The sequence below is a fragment of the Kogia breviceps genome, chromosome 1, assembly GCF_026419965.1.
Source record: "Kogia breviceps isolate mKogBre1 chromosome 1, mKogBre1 haplotype 1, whole genome shotgun sequence".
In the NCBI taxonomy this organism is placed as follows: Eukaryota; Metazoa; Chordata; class Mammalia; order Artiodactyla; family Physeteridae; genus Kogia; species Kogia breviceps.
This window is the reverse complement of record NC_081310.1, coordinates 151741591-151761568: the sequence shown is the minus strand read 5'-3', so window position 1 is coordinate 151761568 and position 19978 is coordinate 151741591. Positions and strand designations below refer to the sequence as shown.

The 19978-nt window shown below is 43.2% G+C and overlaps 1 protein-coding gene across 11 annotated transcripts in view; it reads left to right on the top strand.

The window, feature by feature from the left end:
* FGGY (FGGY carbohydrate kinase domain containing) overlaps positions 1–19978 on the top strand; it is a 468943-nt gene that overhangs the window by 198761 nt on the left and 250204 nt on the right. For 8 of the 11 annotated variants that reach the window (XM_067006883.1, XM_067006886.1, XM_067006882.1 and 5 more), the window contains one exon: positions 18325–18453. The exons of the other annotated variants lie outside the window; for them this stretch is intronic. In XM_067006883.1, the coding sequence (XP_066862984.1) occupies positions 18325–18453 (129 nt within the window). The remainder of the gene's footprint in view (positions 1–18324; positions 18454–19978) is intronic. 11 annotated transcript variants of the gene reach the window in all.

The window sequence follows — 19978 nt, the reverse complement described above, 5'->3', positions numbered from 1 at the left end:
CACGTGCCGCAGAGCGGCTGGGCCCGTGAGCCGTGGCCGCTGAGCCTGCGCGTCCGGAGCCTGTGCTCCGCAACGGGAGAGGCCACAACAGTGAGAGGCCCGTGTACCACAAAAGAAAAAAAAAAAAAAAAAAAAGTGTTCCATGATCAGTATAGAAACGTGTCTAACTTAGTGCAGCTCGGCATTTCCCAAATTTATTTGCACCAAGAGCTTCTTTTAAATAACATCTTCTAACCGTTCTTTGAACTCATGGAGTGTGAAACATGCCGGGCAACACTGAATTTAGGAAAGATGACAGTTAAATTATATGCTGGTGGGATGACTCTGCTGAGAAGGGAACTAGCACAGTTCAGGGCATGGAGGAGGCAGGCATTCAGGGTGGCCTTCCAGAAGGAGGTGAGCCCTGCGTTGCTTCCTGAGGGGGCAAGAGAGGTTAGCCGTGTGAAGAAGCAGGGAAGGATATTCCATAGAGAAAGAACAGCCTGAGTGCAGACATGGAGAGCCAGATAGCCACCTCATCATCCTAGGAAAACAGATGTACTGATTTCAAGCAGGACAAAGATCCATTTGTTTGTTTTGCTCTGTAGTGGTAAGAGTTTTAAAATGGAGACAGTAGAATGCAGTTTTCCTAACCTGGATTTTAATGTGAACTGCCGATTTCTGCTTTCCAGTAGGCCCCTATCCTCTGCTGCCACGTTCGGCCTGTCTAAACCTTCACCGTCTCCTTTCCACACCCTTCTCTTCCCCTGCCCTGCACACTGTGCAGCTCTGTCTTGGGAAGGCCAGACAGAAACCCCTCGCTGTGCACCTTTCTTGCCTGTGTCAGATGGTGGAGGCTTCCTGGAAGTGTAGATTTCCTGTTAGTACCTACAGCTCTGTTGGCACCACTCTTTCTGTCTTCACGTTGTTTCTGTATTCTCTCACACTGCCTCCCAGTTTTCCCTTCCACATTCTTCCAGGTTCATTTTGCATCTGATTGGTAGGCAGCATAATTAGAGGATGTCACATTTCCGCCAGAGGGTCTCGCTCCTGTGCACCCAGCCCCTTCCATCTAATAGAATAGAGGCTCTTTACACGGTTTATGTTTTCTTCATTGTTATTAAGTGATTAATAAAAATAGCTTCCACTTATTAGCACTTACTAGGTACCAGACACTATGCCAAGCACTGTATATTACCATTTAATTTTCATAACCCTAAGTACGTGTTATTAGTTCTGTTTTACAAATGAGGAGAAGGGGGCTAGAGAGTCACTTGCCCAAGGTCACTCAGCCGATCAGAAGAGAGGCCATTATTTAAACCAGGGGTGCAGTTGTAAATTTCACGCATCCAGTACAAGTGTCATTAAATGCTCTGATTGTAAGCATTTATTTTCTGGGGATTCTGTGGTTACATCTGCTTGTGTTGCAAATTCACCAGGAAGCTTTAAAAAGTACAGATTCTAGGGCCCCACTTCATAACCACTGAGCAGAAGTCAGATGGGGCCCGGGAACTGCTGTTTTCGAAGGCTCTCTGTGGGGTAATGCAGTGGTTCTCATCAAAATCGCTTGGAGGGCCATTGCTGAGCCCCACCCCAGAGTTTCTGCTTCAGGAGGTCTGGAGTGGGGCCCGAGAATGTGCATTCCTAACAGGTTCCCAAGTGCTTTTCATGCTCCTGTTGGGGATCCCACTTTGATAACGCTGTTCTGATGCAGTAGGTAAAAAATGAGGGAACAGAGCCAAAGCGATAAGAGCAGGAGGGTTAGCATTTGGAAAGCAAACGCTAATGCATTTTTCTTTTCTTTTCTTTCTTTAAGTCCTTGAGGCATTATTTGGTTCTGACCAAACATTTTAATTAAGAAATAGGAAGGGAGATATGTTGGAGTGGGATTTGGAGTCAGACAGCTGGTATCAATTCCGAACTTCACCACTTAGGAAGGCTCTGGGCTTCAATTTCCTCTGCTGAAAAATGGCGATGCTAATAGCTGCCTCCCAGCCATTTCACAAATGGCATTTCAGTCTCCATCTCTTCCCTTTCCACTTACCTCAGGAAAGAATTGCGAAAATCCAAAGGCTTCACTTTTAGTCTTAGGTTCAGGAAGATTTTCGGGCTGTGGAAGCTAGCTATAGTGTGATTTCATTTTTTGAGTTATTTAGACCTGATATAGTTGGTTTCTCTTCTGTCTCTTTCACCTGCTCCTTCATTGTTCCCAAGAGCATATGCGAGGTGGAAAAACGGTAGTATCCTGGAGCATCTGTTGGATAGTATGCTAGTTCATGGCCTGCGGCATTGGCTCTGGAGAGAAAGCAATACCAGCCCTCCACTGGAGAGCGAGACTAGAGGTTACTAAGCAGAACCTCACTGAGGGAATTTGCAAGTACGTTTGGAAGACCACCATTTTCCCAGGAGGAAAGAGTAAAACTAAAGCAACACCTGAGCTCTGGGATATCGGTGTTTTTACTCACTGGCTGACAGAAAGACTTTACAACCAGAGCAACTAGATCCTAATTCCAATCCTGCTATTTATTTGAAGTGGGACTCAGACAAGACAAGTTACAAGTCCATCCTATATCTTGGTTTCTTCATCTACAATATGAGGATGACCTCCCCTCCCTCACAGGCCTAATAAGAGTTTAAATGAGATGAGAGCTGTAAGGTGCATTGTACCATGCTTGGATCACCGCTGGTGCTTAGTGCAATGTGGCCCCCTTCCTTTGTACCATGATTTGCTTCTATGTAACTTCCTCTATAAGGGGGAAAAAAAGAGGAAAATAAAATACTTATGGAAAATCAGTTAAGTGTCTTGCGGTGTACTAAGCTCTTTTATATTCATCATCTCGTTCATTTTTTTCACAGCATTCCTTTTGTGTACTATTCTTCCCAGCTTATACAAGGAGGAGCAGTAATTAAACACATAACCCAAATTCTTACAGCTGGTAAATGATGGAGTGGATTTGGACCCAATTGTGTCTAAATTCAATACTTGGGCTCCTTCCATCCTATCTGACTATTTGAGCAAGGAACCTGGGACAACCTCCATCTAAGGAAGGAGATGCAAGGTTTCAGGTTTGATTTTTCTGGCTGGAGAAAAGTATTCATACTTTTGCCTTGTTTTTCTAGTTCCTTAAGGATGTGAGGTACTGGAGGATATTAGACACTTATTTATGGCTTCCACTTCTAAGTGAGGGATAACAGAGGTGCCATTCCTAAACTCCTCAAGTAAACCATGATGCCATGCATTCAGAGATGTTCTCGACAGTATTATTTATAAAAAGAATGGTTAGAAATGACAGTGTTGAATTTTATCTGAGCCCTGTGCTCCTGGAAAACAGTGAAGGTTTATAAATGTCCCCAAGCCTTACATTCCAGGAAATGGCCTACTGCAGAGAAGTGTCCTTCCCCATGTGACTTGGATAAGACTCCTGGATGCCTCCTTTGTTTACTTCTTACGAGGCCAGACGCAGACCCTCCAGATTCCCATTCTTTGCCTTATGAATGATTAGCTGCACTGCTTGTCCCCACTGATCAGTTGGGACAAAATGCATGTTAACCAAACTTCGTCCTTCCTCAGGCCCCTGAACTTCGGCCCACCCTCAGCCTGAACCATCATACAGCCCTCCTTCAGAGTCCTGTATTAGCGTTCTCCAGAGAAACAGATTGATAGGGTGTTTGTGTGTGTGTGTGTGTGTGTGTGTGTGCGCGCGCATGCACATTATAATGAATAGGTTCATACAGTTGTAGAAGCTGGCAAGTCCCGAGATCTTCAGGGTGAGGTGGCAAAGTGGAGACGCAGGAAGAGCTGATGTTTCAGTTCAAGTCCAAAGGAAGGAAAAAAGCCCCTGTACCAGTTCAAAGGTTGTCAGGCAGGAAGGATTCTCTGTTAGTGGGGGTTGGAGGTAGGAAGAGCAAGACATAAGCCTTTTTGTTCTATTCATGCCTTTAACTGATTAGATGAGGCCCACCCACATTAGTGGGGGCAATCTGCTTTACTTAGTCTATTGATTTAAATCTTAATCTCTTTCAAAAACACCCTCACAGAAACACCCAGAATAACGTTTGATCAAATATCTGGGCACCCTGTGGCCTAGTCAGGGTGACATATAAAATTAACTATCACAGGTCCCTCCCGCAAAATAGTCTCGCCTCAGGGTTAGATGCTCTCTGATCTACTATCCAGTCACACCACTCTTTCATGCCATTTCTCCACATTTTGTTCTTTCTATCCTTGTTTACTCTGTAAAAGAAAGACCCCTTTTGTCTAGCTCTTGGGACACTTGCAGATCTTGTGGTCACAATATTCTCCTTATTGCGATAATTTTCCATCCCTTACTGCAAATGCCCCTTTACCCCCTTACAATAATCCTTACTAAGTCTCTCCTTACTAAGTCTGGATCTGTTTTTAATTTGACAGAAACAAATTAAGTGTCTGAAACTAAGGGATTAGTTAAGTAATATGGCACATCCATACTGCAGAATATGATACATTTTCCAAAAGAATGTACTCTATTCACTGATGAGTAAAGAAGTCTGTGATGTATCACTGAGTTAAAAAGGCAGGCTATAAAATTGCATACTTGTAATATCCCTTGTATCGATACATAAAATTAAATACTTGGGTATCTTAATATTTTGGAAGGGTATTCTCTATTAATTTCAGTAGTAGTTATCTCTAGGAGGAGGAAAATAAGGGAAAGGTTTTTTTTTTTTTCTCCTATCTTTCTGTATTGTTTGCATTGTCTGTAGTGAAGTTGTATTATCCTTGTAAACTGAAGAAAAACCATGGTGCATAATAGCTTTGTGATCTTGATCTTTGTTTAAAAAAATAATTCTGGTTATTTAAGCCAGGGCCTGGTGGACTGGCCTCATGGACACCCCCCTCCATGGATGTCCACCCTTGATCACCTTCCAGAGGCTGTACAATCCCCAAAGTCTCTCCAAAAGGCAGAGTCCTGCACAGTTTGTCTGTTTCTCCTCCCAGCTGAAGGCACTGAAGTCTGTTGGAGATCTGGGCTGGCTTCCTCTGCCCTCGGTTCCCCCTCTGGGAGCCATCCCTCTGGCCATGGTGAAAGGATGAGAGGGCTGGTGACACTCCTGGGCTTTGGGCCAGCCTTTTTCATTTTGCGCAAGGTCTGTTCAGTCTCCCAGGTCCTGTGTCCAAAGAATGAGACTTTAAAATGGAGAAATTAGATTTTGTTTTATTTACAAAGGTTGATCTTCTTATCACTTGAGCATTTTTCCCAAAATCTCCATGAGCCTTCTCCGTCTGCCGCATACATACTATACTGGATGACCTAGATGGAGACTTAAAAGACATTAAGTTAGAGCATCATTTTTGGATACCACTTCTGCTGAATTCCATGGCAACATGGTTGAGGGCTTCAGGGATTTTACTCTGACATTTGGCTCAATGCCGGCCTGGCAAATTCCACTCCTCCCCGTGGGTCCTGCAGTGCCAGCATCCTCCTTCACTCAGAATGAGGTCATTGTCTTTGTGGTTAAATAGTGGACACTTTCTGCTCTTCAGCTTTTGTTCTACAGTACAGCCTTAGAGACTTACAGTTTTACAGCTACAAATTACCACCCCTCCCCTCTAGAATGCCTCCACACTGGCAGCCTCTCACCACAGATTAAGTTCTAGATTAGAATCTCTGTTCCTTAGCCCCCCAAATCTGGATGTCTCTTAGGTTGTCAGAGCTAGGGCATCGTCACTTTGGGCCATTTCCTTTTCTAGTTGAACCAGATCGGATTTATATACTGATGCCATTTGGGAGAAAAAAAAAAAAGTTATGGTCCTTAGAAAAAAGTTTAACAACCATAGCCACATTCCATTTTTTTTCATATATTTGAGATGTTTCTGGGCTTTGGTGGTGAAAGAATCTAATGTCTTAGGATGAACAACAACAACAAACTTAGCCCTTTTTGCCTTTATGTGCAATATTTCTTTGTAGCTTGGCTATTGAAACACAACAGCTATTAAACAGCTGTTAAACTGAGTTCTTCATAGCAGCCTCTCCTTGCCCAGTTGAGTTCCCTATACATTCCCCTCTCCTCCTTTATATGTATATTTGTCTGTCTGTATCTGTGTATTTTTTTCCCTTTGAAGGATCTCAAAACACAAAGACCCTGGTCTTTTAATATTGTCTCTGTATTGTTGAGTTTTGCTATTAAACCTGACCAAACAGACACACTGTAGTCTGCTTTCCATATTCTGTCTAGTAAATGGTTGGTTGTCAGGACAATGGCATAGAAGGTGGAGGGTCATTGATAACCACATGAATTCTTTAAACAAACATGATGAGAGCAAATTCCAGTGTATGCTTGAAAGTTGCAAAAGCAGAGGAAAAGTTTCAGGCAGGTCCTTCCCTTTACAAATTCGATACTCCCTTTAAGAATTAGCTTCAGTTGGAGTTGCTCGTACTTTCATTAAAAACCCTGAATCTTGGCTGTGCCCTTGTTGGACAGTGTGCTTGTCCTTCCAGAATGTTAAGCAGGACTTGAATAGCACCCCGACCTGAGCACCTGCTTGACAGAGCCCCTAGCACAGCAAGGTGGCCCTCCACTGTGTCTCAGGAACAGACACAGTAAAGGCCCAATACACACTGTAGGAATGAATGACCTCAAGTCTTCACAGTGTCCCTTATAGATGCATTTATGATTTATATCTGCAAAGAAACTGAATTCAGAGACTTTAAGTAACTGTTTCCAAGACCCTTAAAAGTGTGAGGGTGGGGATATGCACAGAACTAGAACCCAATTCATCCTGGCTTCTAAAACCACCCTCTTTTCATTATAGCACACTGCCTCACTGTAAAAAAAAAATAATAACAATAAGGAAGAAACATTTTAAAAAGGCAGAACACTCCTAAGATGAAGTATATGCTTTACAAAACAAAGGTGGAAAACCTTTTTCCAAAGGTAAAATCGTTGGGGAAAAAAGAAAAAATCATATGTAATTTAATGTTCATTGAGAATAAGCAATTAATTCTGCCCTCCAGGGGTGAATTTATGTCTAGCTTATTTGCACATGAAAGTACAAGATTGGCTTCATTTATATGAAAGTAAGACATCTGGTTGGGAAGTAAAAAATTTGGTCAATTACCTGAATCATGTTTGGTCTACATGATAGAAAAGCCCCAGATGTCTTCAAATCACCAGATGTTTGGCGTTGTGCGGTTAACACCAGACCCACCATCTGACTTTGTCATGTGAGAGCTTGCTGTTTGATTCCCCCATTGTTAGAAGGCTGTTATCATTTTGTAAACCAGCAGTTTGCAAACAGTAGTCTAGACTAGAGGCCGACACTGGCCCCGACAAAGTGTTCACTGGTGTGTGATAGGATGAGAAAATAAATTCATAAAAGGAAATGTATTAAGTGAATGTCCTTTATTTTGAGATCATATCCTTTCTCTTTTTTTCAGTGATAGAACATTGTGTCAAATGATCCTGATTCTAGGATTTTTTTTAATGAATCTAGGGGACCAAATAAAAAATTGAGAAGCCTATGTCAGTCCCCACTTTTCTTTGTGTGATCTTTATATTTGACTGGATCGTGCAAAAAGAAAATAAAACTGGCGAGACCACTGCTGTAAACCTGGTAATATCTTCAGCACGATGACAGCTAAAATATTTTCTATATATTTCCTGAATTTGCCTTCCCCTAGCAGTGGGGGAACTCTCCATGGAAGAACTGTTTGTCTGTTTCTTAAAAGCATTGGTCATCTTAACAGTCAAGGAGGGTTTTGCTGACAAAATCATAATTTTTCCTTTTGAAGCAAACATTTGGTCCTTAAAATAACTCTGAAGGGAACACCTTCAGTGCTTTTAAAACATTTCACTCTGGAGACGTGCCATGGAGACACGACCATGGGGAGGCACTTTTTTGTGCTGGAAAACTGAATTCCATCACTGTGAATATTTTAACAGATTTTCACAGTTTCTGCAGTTTGCTCTCCTAACCCCCAAAGCATATATCTCTACATGCCCTAACATTGAGGGTCTCTCCTCAAGCTTTATAACCTCAGCCCGAATGTGCCAGGCAATATCCCATACACCAGCAGTATAGAGTCATAATAACCATGATATCTCTCGTTTATCAAGCATTTGCCATGTGGCAGACAGCATCCTAAAGTGCATTATGTGTATCATCTTGTTTGATTCTCACAGCCTCTTTGGGAGAAAAATAGCATTATTGTAGCCTTTTGAAAGGTGAGGAAACTGCAGCAGGGAAATTGAATCAATTGAATCACTTGCCCAAGTCACAAGCCCTGTGATTGCTGAAGCCAGGATCCCCACCCAAGCCTGCCTACCTCCTGACCTGACCTCCTGAGTGCTCTAATAAACTGAACGAGCTCTGCCCTCAAGGTGGTTAGAATCTAAAATAAAAGAAGGAGGCACAAGGAAAATAAAGCCATTATGTAGAACAGAATGACGTAATTCCAAGAAACATGCTGTGGGATTATAGAGGAAAGACTGATTAATTATGATCTACCCAGGAAAGGCTCTTTGGAGGTGGCCTTAGGCTAGGTGAGGACAAAATAGGGCATCAGCAATTAACTAGAGAATTAGGTCACTGTGGGTGACAAAGTGGATGATTTCAAGCTAAAAAGACTGCACTTTATGCTCTGTATAGTTCAGAATTGGCCGCCTACACCGCTGGAATCCACTGGATCCTTGCCACCTCTCCCTGTGACTTAGATTCTGATTTAGGTGAGCTTCCTGCTCCCGTTGGGGGAGGGGGCAGGACGGCACTGTCACAGCAGGGAGTGTGCAAAAGTGGAGTGGAGGATGCCTGCCTCTAGTTAGGAGCCCTAGCGTTCAGTCCAGACTCTCCTGCCACAGGGAGTGACCCCAGGGAACCCACCTTTCTCCTTGGTTCAGTTTTCTCTGCTGTAAAAGGAATACACTGAAGTTGATGGTCCCCAAGGGCCATTTGAAGTCTGTTTTTTTAAACCTTCCTAGGAGAGGAAAGGAAGGAGCTAGATGATTCAGCATGCTGGGATTTCATGTTCCTGGCCATGACCCACCATGGGAGCCTCTTGTAAATGAAGCTTCCTCCTTTTGTATCCATGATAGTCAACACACACTTGAGATCATTCTCCCTGGCTCCAATATCTACCCCCTTGAAGCTACATGGTATAGTACAAAGATCTCAGACTTTGGAATCTGAGAATCCTGGACTGAAACCCAGGCCATGCCCCTCATCAGATAGGTAACTTTGAATAAATTATGTAACCTTTCTGTTGTATTTATTTCTACAACTGTAACGTGGTGATTCTAATACTAGCCTAATGGATTTGTTGCTAGCATTGAAGTGGATAGCAACTAAACAATGCTAAGAACAGTGACTGAGAGTCCATAGGTTTTGATAAATCGGCACTATTACTTTTAGGATATTTATCTTCCTAAAATGCAAGTTGTATATTGTATACAAGCCACTCCTCTGCTCACTGACCTATAGTGGTTACCAGTTGCTTGTTAGAACAAGTCCAGACCCCTTGGCCTGGTGTCCCTCCTTAGTGATAAGACCTGGGGCTTTTCACCTGTAAGTTGACCACCATCCACTTCTTGAATCAGACTTGACCAGGCAAAGAGAATTTGAGAGCCTCTGTTTCACTAAGGTTGATATCCACAATGTCTTGTCACCATAGCATCACTATACCTAGTGAGAGGCTTGGGCCTGCTGGTCAGCCATTATATTGTGCCCGAGTTAGAGAGATGAGAGTGTAGCTCTGGTGGGGATTATATTAGGAAACATGTTCCTTGTCTCAGCAGCATTCGAGAGTTAAACTTGAATCCAGTCTCTGCTCTTGACTCTCCCAGCTGCTGATATTCAGCATCATGGATGGATGTTAGTGTGTGTGTGTGTGTGTGTGTGTGTGTGTGTGTGTGTGTGTGTAATCTTTTTGTCTAAGTTAGTTGATCTGTACTTTATGTTCTTTTCTTTCTAAAAGAAATCTATAAGTTCAGTTGAATGAATATTACTGAGAACTTATGTTCTGGACACTGCTAGGTGCTAGGGGGAGGGGAAATGAATGCAGAGATAAATAAAATTGTCTTTGAGCTATTCTCTGTCTAGTAGGAGAGAAGGAAAGAGACACAGGGAAAAAACAAAACATAGCATAAGGGTTATTTAAAATTTGATTTAAAATATATGGTATGTTTATTGATTGAATACCTACTACAGGACAGAAGAGAAGGCTAGGGATATAAAAATACAAAAAAGAGAGTCCAAATCACAGAAGAGCTTACAAGATTATAATAGTTACAAAGTATAACTCAGAAGAGGTATTGGCTGGGAATAGTGTCTACTGAAAGTAAGCCCTATGAGGGCAGAGACTCTTATCTATCTTGTTCTTTAATTCATTGTCAACATGATAACAGTGCCTGGCACATAGTAGGTATTCAGTAAACATTTCTTTAATGAATGATGAATGCTAAGGATATCATCAGAAAATTTTTTACTCATTAATTTAAAATAGAATATAATTCCTAGTTAAAACAAGATTATTTTTAAGAGGAAAATGAAGGGAAATGAACAACTTAATGTTTTGGAAGATGTCTTTCAACAGGTGGCAGAACATGTCAGGTTTGAGTTTTTCATTACTTTCTCTGACTGAGTGAGTAGTTCTGGGTATGTGTACCTCCCATTCAGGAGCAAGAATTACTGGAATGTTTTTCAGTCAGTCTTGTATCAGTTGTGGTTCCAGATCTAGAAAACTCCATGAACCACCCTGCCCAGGTGAGATCTCTGTAGAGGAATTTAGGTGCTAGGTATGCATCAAGCCCCTGATTCTATAAGCTCTTTTAAAAATAAGTTTCCATAGCCAGTCTACTGGCAGCCATGAGCACACAATAGTATTTTGTTTTGTTTAGTTGAGGGTTTGTGGTTCACGTAACTTTCGAGCTCTACCAGAATCGGACCAGGTCTTTACACATCTTTGAAACTACCCCAGCACATAGTATGCCCATGTGAAATAACAAACTCATAAGAAACCACCACATTCTTTTGAAATAACTCCAGCCTATTCTTTGAAAGTTGGTCTTGGTTTTCGTTCTCCCACCTTGAAACCAGATTGAAAGTGGATTCAATCTGAAAGGACTCAGAGACCCACTCTGCAGGCAGGGCAGGATGTCCCTTAGAACTGTCCCAGCTGATCCAGTTGGCCTGCTGACCTTGGCAAAACTAAGCGGGGACAGGGGGGTCCAGTGCCAAACAAGGAGGAACCGGGCTGCATACCACCCACGCCCGAACCTCTGACATTTCCACGGGCTTTGAGCCAGCTCTCCCCCTGGGTTTCGTCTCATGTTTGTAGGAATACAAAGGAACACTGAACCTTCCAGTTAATACAACACCCCGCCCCCAGCTCCCCCTTCCTAGAGGGGATAACAGTTCTGTTGACCATTATAATGCATTTTCTGTCTCCCAGCGATCCACACAGTCATTAATTTCTGCAGCTGACGTCAGGAAAGAGGATTATGTGTGTGTCTGAAACTGTTCCCAAAGTGCTCATTAGTCATAGATAATTGAAAAACTGGTAGGGGAAGATTTGGTGTCATAGAACTCCCACCTGTGAAGAGCGACTGTACCCACCAGCTAATTGTAGGCCCCAGCTCGTGACCCTCACGCCAAGTCTGCCCTTCAGAATGGGAACCAGTGGACAAAAGGCCAAGAGCCCTCAGAGCAATTGCTTTTTTACACCCCAAGGTGAGAGTTGTGTTCACAGGAACAGAAGCCAACCAGATCAAGAAAATAAGTGAACTGGCTTTGGGCCTCTCCCCTGCCTTCAGGCTGAGGAGCAGGGTTTGGCAAAGGCTTGCAGTATTCTCCTTACTTTAATTTTGCTTTAATTTTAACCTAACTAGTTCCTTTTGATCACAAAAGGAATACAAGGCCAAGGTACAGAAAAAGCACCAATGACAGAGAAGAGCGCCCTGCCCTGGATCCCAGTCCCCGCTGTAACAATCTTCTGCGTATTTTTCTAGGACTTTTCTGAAAGCGTATGTGCTTACATTTCTGTGTCCTCTAACAAAATTCACAAATGGGATCATACTCTGAATGCTACTCCGCATCTTGCCGTTTTCACTTAATTTATCTTGGACTCCCTTCCAAGTTCATACCTTAATTCTTCCTCATTCATTTTAATGGCTATGAAGGATTCTGCTGAATACATGTGCCCTAATTTATTCACCCTGCACAGATTTAAGGGGGAAAACACCTTCAAAAATATTACACAAGAAACACATGTTCAAGGTAGAACCATTAGAAAGTATAAGTTAGGGACTTCCCTGGTGGCACAGTGGGTAGGAATACACCTGCCAATGCAGGGGACACGGGTTCAAGACCTGGTCCAGGAAGATCCCACATGCCGCAGAGCAACTAAGCCTGTGCACCACAACTACTGAGCCTGCGCTGTAGAGCCCGCGAGCCATAACTACTGAGCCCACGTGCCACAACTACTGAAGCCTGCGTGCCTAGAGCCCGTGCTCTACAATAAGAGAAGCCACGACAATGAGAAGCCTGCGTACCACAATGAAGAGTAGCCCCCGCTCACCGCAACTAGAGAAAGCCCACGCGGAGCAATGAAGACCCAACACAGCCAAAAATAAATAAATAATTTAAAAAAAAAAAAAAAAACAGAATGTATAGGTTAGTAGCAAGGAAAAAAATATCATAATTTCACTATCCAGAGAAAACCTGTTCTCTGTATTTTTTCCCCGGGACTGTGTTTTTACAAATAAGTCAATCTACATCTTTGTTGTTGTTCTTAAAAAGAAGTCATGTCCTGGACTTCCCTGGTGGTCCAGTGGTTAAGACTTCACCTTCCAATGCGGTGGGATGCAGGTTTGATCCCTGGGCAGAGAGCTAAGACCCCACATGCCTCGGGGCCAAAAAACCAAAACATAAAACAGAAGCAATATTGTAACAAATTCAATAAAGACTTTAAAAAAAATGGTCCATGTCAAAAAATCTTTAAAAATAGGAAAGTCATCTCTACATAATGTTTCGCAGCCTGCATTTTTCAGTTGGCTCTGTTGTTTTAAAAACAAAAATGATTTCCTTTTCTCGCCTTTCTTGCTGCAGGCTTATCTTCTTAAATGATAAACAAAGAGCTCAAAGCTGTTGGTCATCAGGCTACATGGCCTTAGTGGGCCCCGCCTGAGGTCCCCTGCTTCCTCTCTTGTCCAGGAGGCCACAGGTCTCCTCTCCTCCCTGGTGCCCTTTTTGCAAACGTATGAACGCCTCAAACACTCTGTGTCCCTTGGGGCTCCCTGTGGTGAACGCGCTTTTCACTCTAATGGCATCCATCTCCCCGAGCACTGAAACCAGCAATCTGCCACCTGTCTTTCCAGACCAGGCTCAAATGTCACCTTCATCTTGATTTCCTGCTCTCCCCCAGGCCACCCTCACCGTCCCTCCTCAGTGCTCTGGGAATCACCATGCACATTCCCCTTTGAGAGCGTTTCATCTACGGTCTGGAGAGCCTTGGTTTGCACAGACCACTGTGTCAGCCTTCTGAGGTCGGAAGCTCCTCTTTCACTCAGTCTCCAGCACCTGGATCTGGGCACAGGGTAAACGAAAATATCTGGGGCCATCCTCATTACCACTGTTCTTGAAATGTTTGCTAAAGTGCATGAATAAATGGTTGAGTGAAGAAGGGAAGAGACTGAAAATGCTGAGGCTGTGAAGTTCTCATTAAGTCTGGGAAAACCAATGCTGTGATTAATTTAATTTTATGGTGAAAGAAGAGCGAAAGGAGGATTATTTCCAGAAAAGTTGTCAAGACACACTAAAGCCTGCTTCTGACAGCTCTTCTGGTCCCCAGTGCACTTCTGGCTGATAAAGTGTGATTTCCTGGGATGAATTCTCAGAGATCCCCGCCTGTTTCTATCATCCTCTCTTATGCCAAGCTGTTTCCCTTTGGGCTCTAGCTAAACAAAGCTCCTTCCTGCTTGGGGTCCAGATAGACGGTTCCTGAATGCTGTGGTTCCAGTTCACAAGAGGGTGTTAATCTTTGTGCATATTTATTTTTGTTCCTAGACGACTGGATTGAGGAGAGAGCCTGGCTTACTGCCCTAGGTCGGGTTCTTTGGAAGCAGATGCTGAGACAGATTTGGGGGTATAAGATGGTCATTAGGGGTTGCCACCTGTGAAAGGAAGGGGGCTGGAGTAGGATTCGATGGAGGGAGAATTCAAATGTGATGAAGTCCCACGAGACCTTGGCCGACCTGGCAGAGTATTCTGGAGTGAGTGATGCCCATCAGAGCCCTCTGATCCCACTCTGCTAAGTCTCTAGGTGTGGCCACTCTGGGAAAGGCATCACCTCATTAAGGTGATCTCGAGGAGCTGGCACCTGTCTGCTGACAGCTGGCAGCTGACCTGACTGCCCACTGGGCAGCAGGTCCATCCTTAATGGGGATCCAGGTGGTGATGTCTCCCTATCTACCATGCTCCCCATATCCAAGCAACCACCACGACCTGCCATTTCCTTTTCGTGTTTTTAACATCTTTCCTGGAGTATAGTTGCTTTACATTGTTGTGTTAGTTTCTGCTGTATAACAAAGTGAATCAGCTATACGTATATATATATATCCCCATATCCCCTCCCTCTTGCGTCTCCCTCCCACCCTCCCTATCCCACCCCTCTAGGTGGTCACAAATCTCCCTGTGTTATGTGGCTGCTTCCCACTAGCTATCTATTTTACATATGGTAGAGTATATATGTCCATGCCATTCTCTCACTTCATCCCAGCTTACCCTTCCCCCTAACCATGTCCTCAAGTCCATGCTCTATGTCTGTGTCTTTATTCCTGTCCTGCCCCTCTGTTCTTCAGAACCATTTTTTTTTTTTTTTTTTAGGTTCTATATATATGTGTTAGCATACGGTATTTGTTTTTCTCTTTCTGACTTACTTCACTCTGTATGACAGACTCTAGGTCCATCCGACCTGCCATTTCTTGCTCCACAAAATCTCTCCTATCTGCCTGTTTCAGCATCTCACTTGCCAGTAACATTAACGAATGCCCTTCTCTTTTCTCTGGTTACTGAGATCGCTTCACCACTGCTTTTCCTTACCCCGTTCTGTCCTCTGCTACAGTGCTGCCAGAGAGACCTTTAAAAAGATGCAAATCTGGGCTTCCCTGGTGGTGCAGTGGTTGAGAGCCCACCTGCCGATGCAGGGGACATGGGTTCGTGCCCTGGTCCGGGAAGATCCCACATGCCACGGAGCGGCTGTGCCCGTGAGCCATGGCCACTGAGCCTGTGCGTCCGGAGTCTGTGCTCCGCAACGGGAGAGGCCACAGCAGTGAGAGGCCCACGTATCGCAAAAAAAAAAACACAAAAAAGATACAAATCCATGTCTGTGAGTCTGGGTAGTATATTCAATATCTTGTAATAAACGATAATGGAAAAGAGTGGAAGAAAAGAATCTAGATATATACATATATGTATCACCAAATAACTTTGCTGTACACCTGAAACTAACACGATATTGTAAATCAACTCTACTTCAAAAAAAGATGCAAACCCAGTCACCTTACTCCCTGGCTTAATGTTCTTTCAGAAGCTTACAGTGATCTTTGTGATAAATTCAAACACCTTAGCCTGGATTTCCCTACTTTCCTCTCCAACCTTATAGGCCTCCTCCACCACCTGCTGGGCCCCACCCCAGCTTATGTGCCAGTTCAGTCAGCCCAGGTGGCCATCTCCCTTCTTTTTGGCCTTTGCTCAAGATGCTGCCTCTGCTGGGAAATCTACCTGTGCTCCTCCAGCATGTAATTTGAAACCAGATCTTATGGCTGCAAGCCCAGGCCTCTCTCTGCAGCTCGCCAGCCAAGGCTTCTTTCTCGATGACTGTCCAAAAGGCTTGGAAGTGTACCCCACCCTGCTAATCCTTTTTTTCTTCTGAACCTTTTTTTTTTTTTTCAGTGAAAGTGATAGCCTTTGTGTTTGTGAGGATTGGGGATGAAGGTGGAATAGAAGTTCCCATTTTGACCTTCCTGTGAAAATTCACCCTTAAAAAAAAAAAATCTGAATGCAGTGGGCAGGATTTCTAAATGGTGCCACTTTTTAAACATACATAATGTTTGTTCTACAAATACATCTCTTGATTCCTTCATTCACTTAGAAGCTGCACCAGAATGTAAATGTAAAGAATAAGAGTACAGGTTTGGTATCCATCAGAGTGGAATCCATGCCCTGTGCTCCAACACTTTAAGTGACTTTCCCCATCCATCTGTGCAATGGGGACAGATTAGAATAGTACCCACGTAGGGTATGTTCCCATAGGATTATTGTGACAATAAAGTGAGAAAATGCATGACATGTCCTTAGCACGGTCCCCAGCATAGAAGTGCTCAGTGAATGGGAATGCTGCCTTGTATGTGCTAGCTAGTAGACATAGTGGCATGATTGAGACAGTGTCCAGAGCCAGACTGTCCACAGCTAAGGGTGCTGCTCTCCTCCAGGTTTCTGCTGGTTGTGCATGCAAAGCAGACAGACTAGAGGCTCTCTGTGCTCTCCACCCCATCATTTGAGCATCTGGACCTTATCCTCCAGTCCAGTGCTGTCCAATAGAAATATAATAGAAGCCAATATGTAATTTAAAATTTACCAGTAGCCACATTAAAGTAAAAGGACATAAGTGAAATTAATTTTAATATATCTCATTTAACCCAATATATCCAAAATATCATTTCAATATATAATTGATCTAAAAGCTATTAATGAGATATTTTACATTCATTCTCTCATATGAAATCTTTGACAACTGATGTGTATTTTCCACTTAGTACCTCTCAATTCAGACTCTCAATTTTCACTGTAAATACTTGATTTAGATTTCTTAAATTAACGTTGAAAAAGTAGATTTGCATGCGCAAGTTGTTGCAAACGTACTTAAAAGGTTTTCAGTAACTGAACTCAGTTTTGAAATTGAAATGGAAATGAATTCAAATGAAATTAATTTAGCACCTTGGTTACTCCGGCCACATTTCAGATGTTCAATCCACATGTGTCTAGTGACTCCCACATTGGACAGTGGCACTCTAAGAAGCCATGCAGCGGGTTCAGTCTTCTTCTGCTTCTTTTTCTTAGCTAAACTTTTTCCAAATTGGATAGAATTTGATACATGGATAAAAATGGTGTTGTGGAGGAGCTTTGTTTTCAGTTAGGGGAGGTTGTGAGCCCTTCGCCCTCTGCCTCCCTTTCTAACCACCCCGCCCCCCTCACCTACACCCGCAGAAGTCCTGCAGCACCTCTGCTCAGCCCTGGAACTCCATGGAACAATTAACAAGTGGTAGGAATCTTAGCACTAAACAAATGGCACACATTCAGAATCTTGGACCTTTGGAGCTCAGAGGGATCTTAGCATATATAGAGGTCCAGCCCCACCCTTCCTGCAGTGCAGAAATACTTATGATAACTTCCTTGGCTGGGGTGGGTGGAGGGTGTGGCTCAGCCCCTGCTGAACACCTGGGAGCACATGGATCCCTTCATTCTCTTCTGACTTACATGGTTCTCTGTGTCCTGAGCTCATGCCCCTAAAAGGAGCGCCTCTTACAGTGACACAGCGCCCACACAGCGCAAGACAATCAATAAATTATTAACTGAAGGCCTGACTGACTGCAGGAATTCAAGGTCACCCAAAATATCAGGGTCACTGCATTGCACAACTCCAAAGAACACCATTCAAATTGTATTCTGTGGTTGTGCAAGTAGCAGCCTTGTAAAGTTTGCAAAGTTTAGACTGGGCTCTCTTTTCCAGCTGAGAAAAACTTTTAAGAAATTCTTTGTTGAAACAAAATAATTCCCTCCCTTATCTTCTGATAGGAAGCAACGACATAAGTAAATTTTCTCAACTTCTTTAGGAATATACATTAATCAGGGAGTGTGTATGGATGTGTGAATGTGTGTGCATGAGTGTGTGTGTGTGTGTGTGTGTGTGTGTGTGTGTGTGTGTGTGTGTGTGTAAGGTATGCTGGTAGGGCTGCTGTGTTAGGAAGCTCGTTTGGAACAGTTTGACCATTTCAACCTAGGCTCCAAGAGGCCACTGTATTTGTATCTTTTGGAATTTCTCATGAATGGAATCTTTCTCTGATTTGAAAGATGCCATAGCGCTCTTGGCTTTGTAAAGCACCCCAGAGCATGACCTATGGGAACCAAGGACATCTACCTAAGTCACCAAATGAGTATAGGGACTCTTTGCAGCTGCATGGTTTCCATCTTCATGAAGCTGAGAAAAGGCAGAGGAGAGGGGAGGGGGCAGAGAGGTTCTCTTAAGAAAACCCTCTGTTTGCTTTTGTGTTTTTCAAACTGACAGGTGTTTATTTTTTCTCCTGTCTACCCAGGAAACCAAGTGCTGCCACCTGGAACTTCTCTTGGAAATGGGCTCACACCAGAGGCAGCAAAGGACCTTGGCCTTCCTGCTGGAATTGCAGTGGCAGCTTCACTAATTGATGCCCATGCAGGAGGACTAGGTAATCTCTTACTCCATGTCACTACCAACACTGTGTTCAAACTCTCCTCAGAATCAAAAACACTCCTTTTCTATTTTTAAAGCAAAGACTGAGAGCTGGTGATTCAAGATACAGTAAAAAAGTAAAACAACCTTTAACAGTTAGGCATGTGGATAGAATTATAGAACTTTTCATCAATTATAGGATTCATTTATAATTTTATTAATTTCTCCATAAAATAATAGAAAAAATGATGTGAATAAATATCTGGGTGGTTCTTTCCTTTACCGAAAATTTGATAAAGATACATTAACTTCCAACTAGCATGGATGATGATGGTGTACTTACCTGTACTTATTTTTTCTACGGATACTCCAAAACCCTTACAATTCTGATTTTATTTTCATAATATATTTGGCTTATATGCTTTGTCCAATTACTTGGGTATATCCCTGATTTCATCTTCTAAATAAGTCTCCAACCTGGCATTCTTGTATGCATGTATTCATTCATCAAAGACCCATTGAACACTTAGTATGTCCGAGGCATGGTGCTGGGAGACAGTGAAGTTAATTTAAAAAAATAAATAAATAAACAAACTAAATCTCATCCCCAAATGGAAGGCAGACAGTGAGGCAAGGTTTATAGTAAAGTGTGATAACTCTGTCCTCTTCTTCATCCTTATTGCAGTTTTTTGGCAGGGAGGAAGGCATTGTTCAGATTCTCAATATTTTTCACTTCAGCTATAGCCAAATCTTTTTTCCTAGCCTTTCTTTCTAAGAGTGTTTCTTTTTTTTTTTTTTTTTTTTTTTTGTGGTACGCGGGCCTCTCACTGTTGTGGCCTCTCCCGTTGCGGAGCACAGGCTCCGGACGCGCAGGCTCAGCGGCCATGGCTCACGGGCCCAGCCGCTCCGCGGCATGTGGGATCTTCCCGGACCAGGGCACGAACCCGTGTCCCCTGCATCGGCAGGCGGATTCTCAACCACTGCGCCACCAGGGAAGCCCTAAGAGTGTTTCTTTTTAAATTATGGTTCGAACTTCATGAGATCAATTTAGTAGATCATGACCACTGGATTTTCAGAATAGAATGGACCGACCAGAGTAGAAAATCTCAGAGAATATCTAGCACAGTAAGGGTATGCACTTTTTTCTGGAACTTGTGTTTCCACTTCCATTTTATGTGTCTGTGCATGTGTATACTGGGCCATTATGAAAGTGAATTTCTTTTTTTTTTTTTAATGTTTATTTTATTTATTTTTTGGCTATGTATTTTATTTATTTATTTATTTGTTTGTTTGTTTGTTTGTTTTTGGCTGTGTTGGGTCTTCGTTTCTGTGCGAGGGCTTTCCCTAGTTGTGGCAAGCAGGGGCCTCTCTTCATCGCGGTGTGGGGACCACTCTTCATCGCAGTGCGCGGGCCTCTCACTGTCGCGGCCTCTCTTGTTGCAGAGCACAGGCTCCAGATGCGCAGGCTCAGTAGTTGTGGCTCACAGGCCCAGATGCTCCGCAGCATGTGGGATCTTCCCAGACCAGGGCTCGAACCCGTG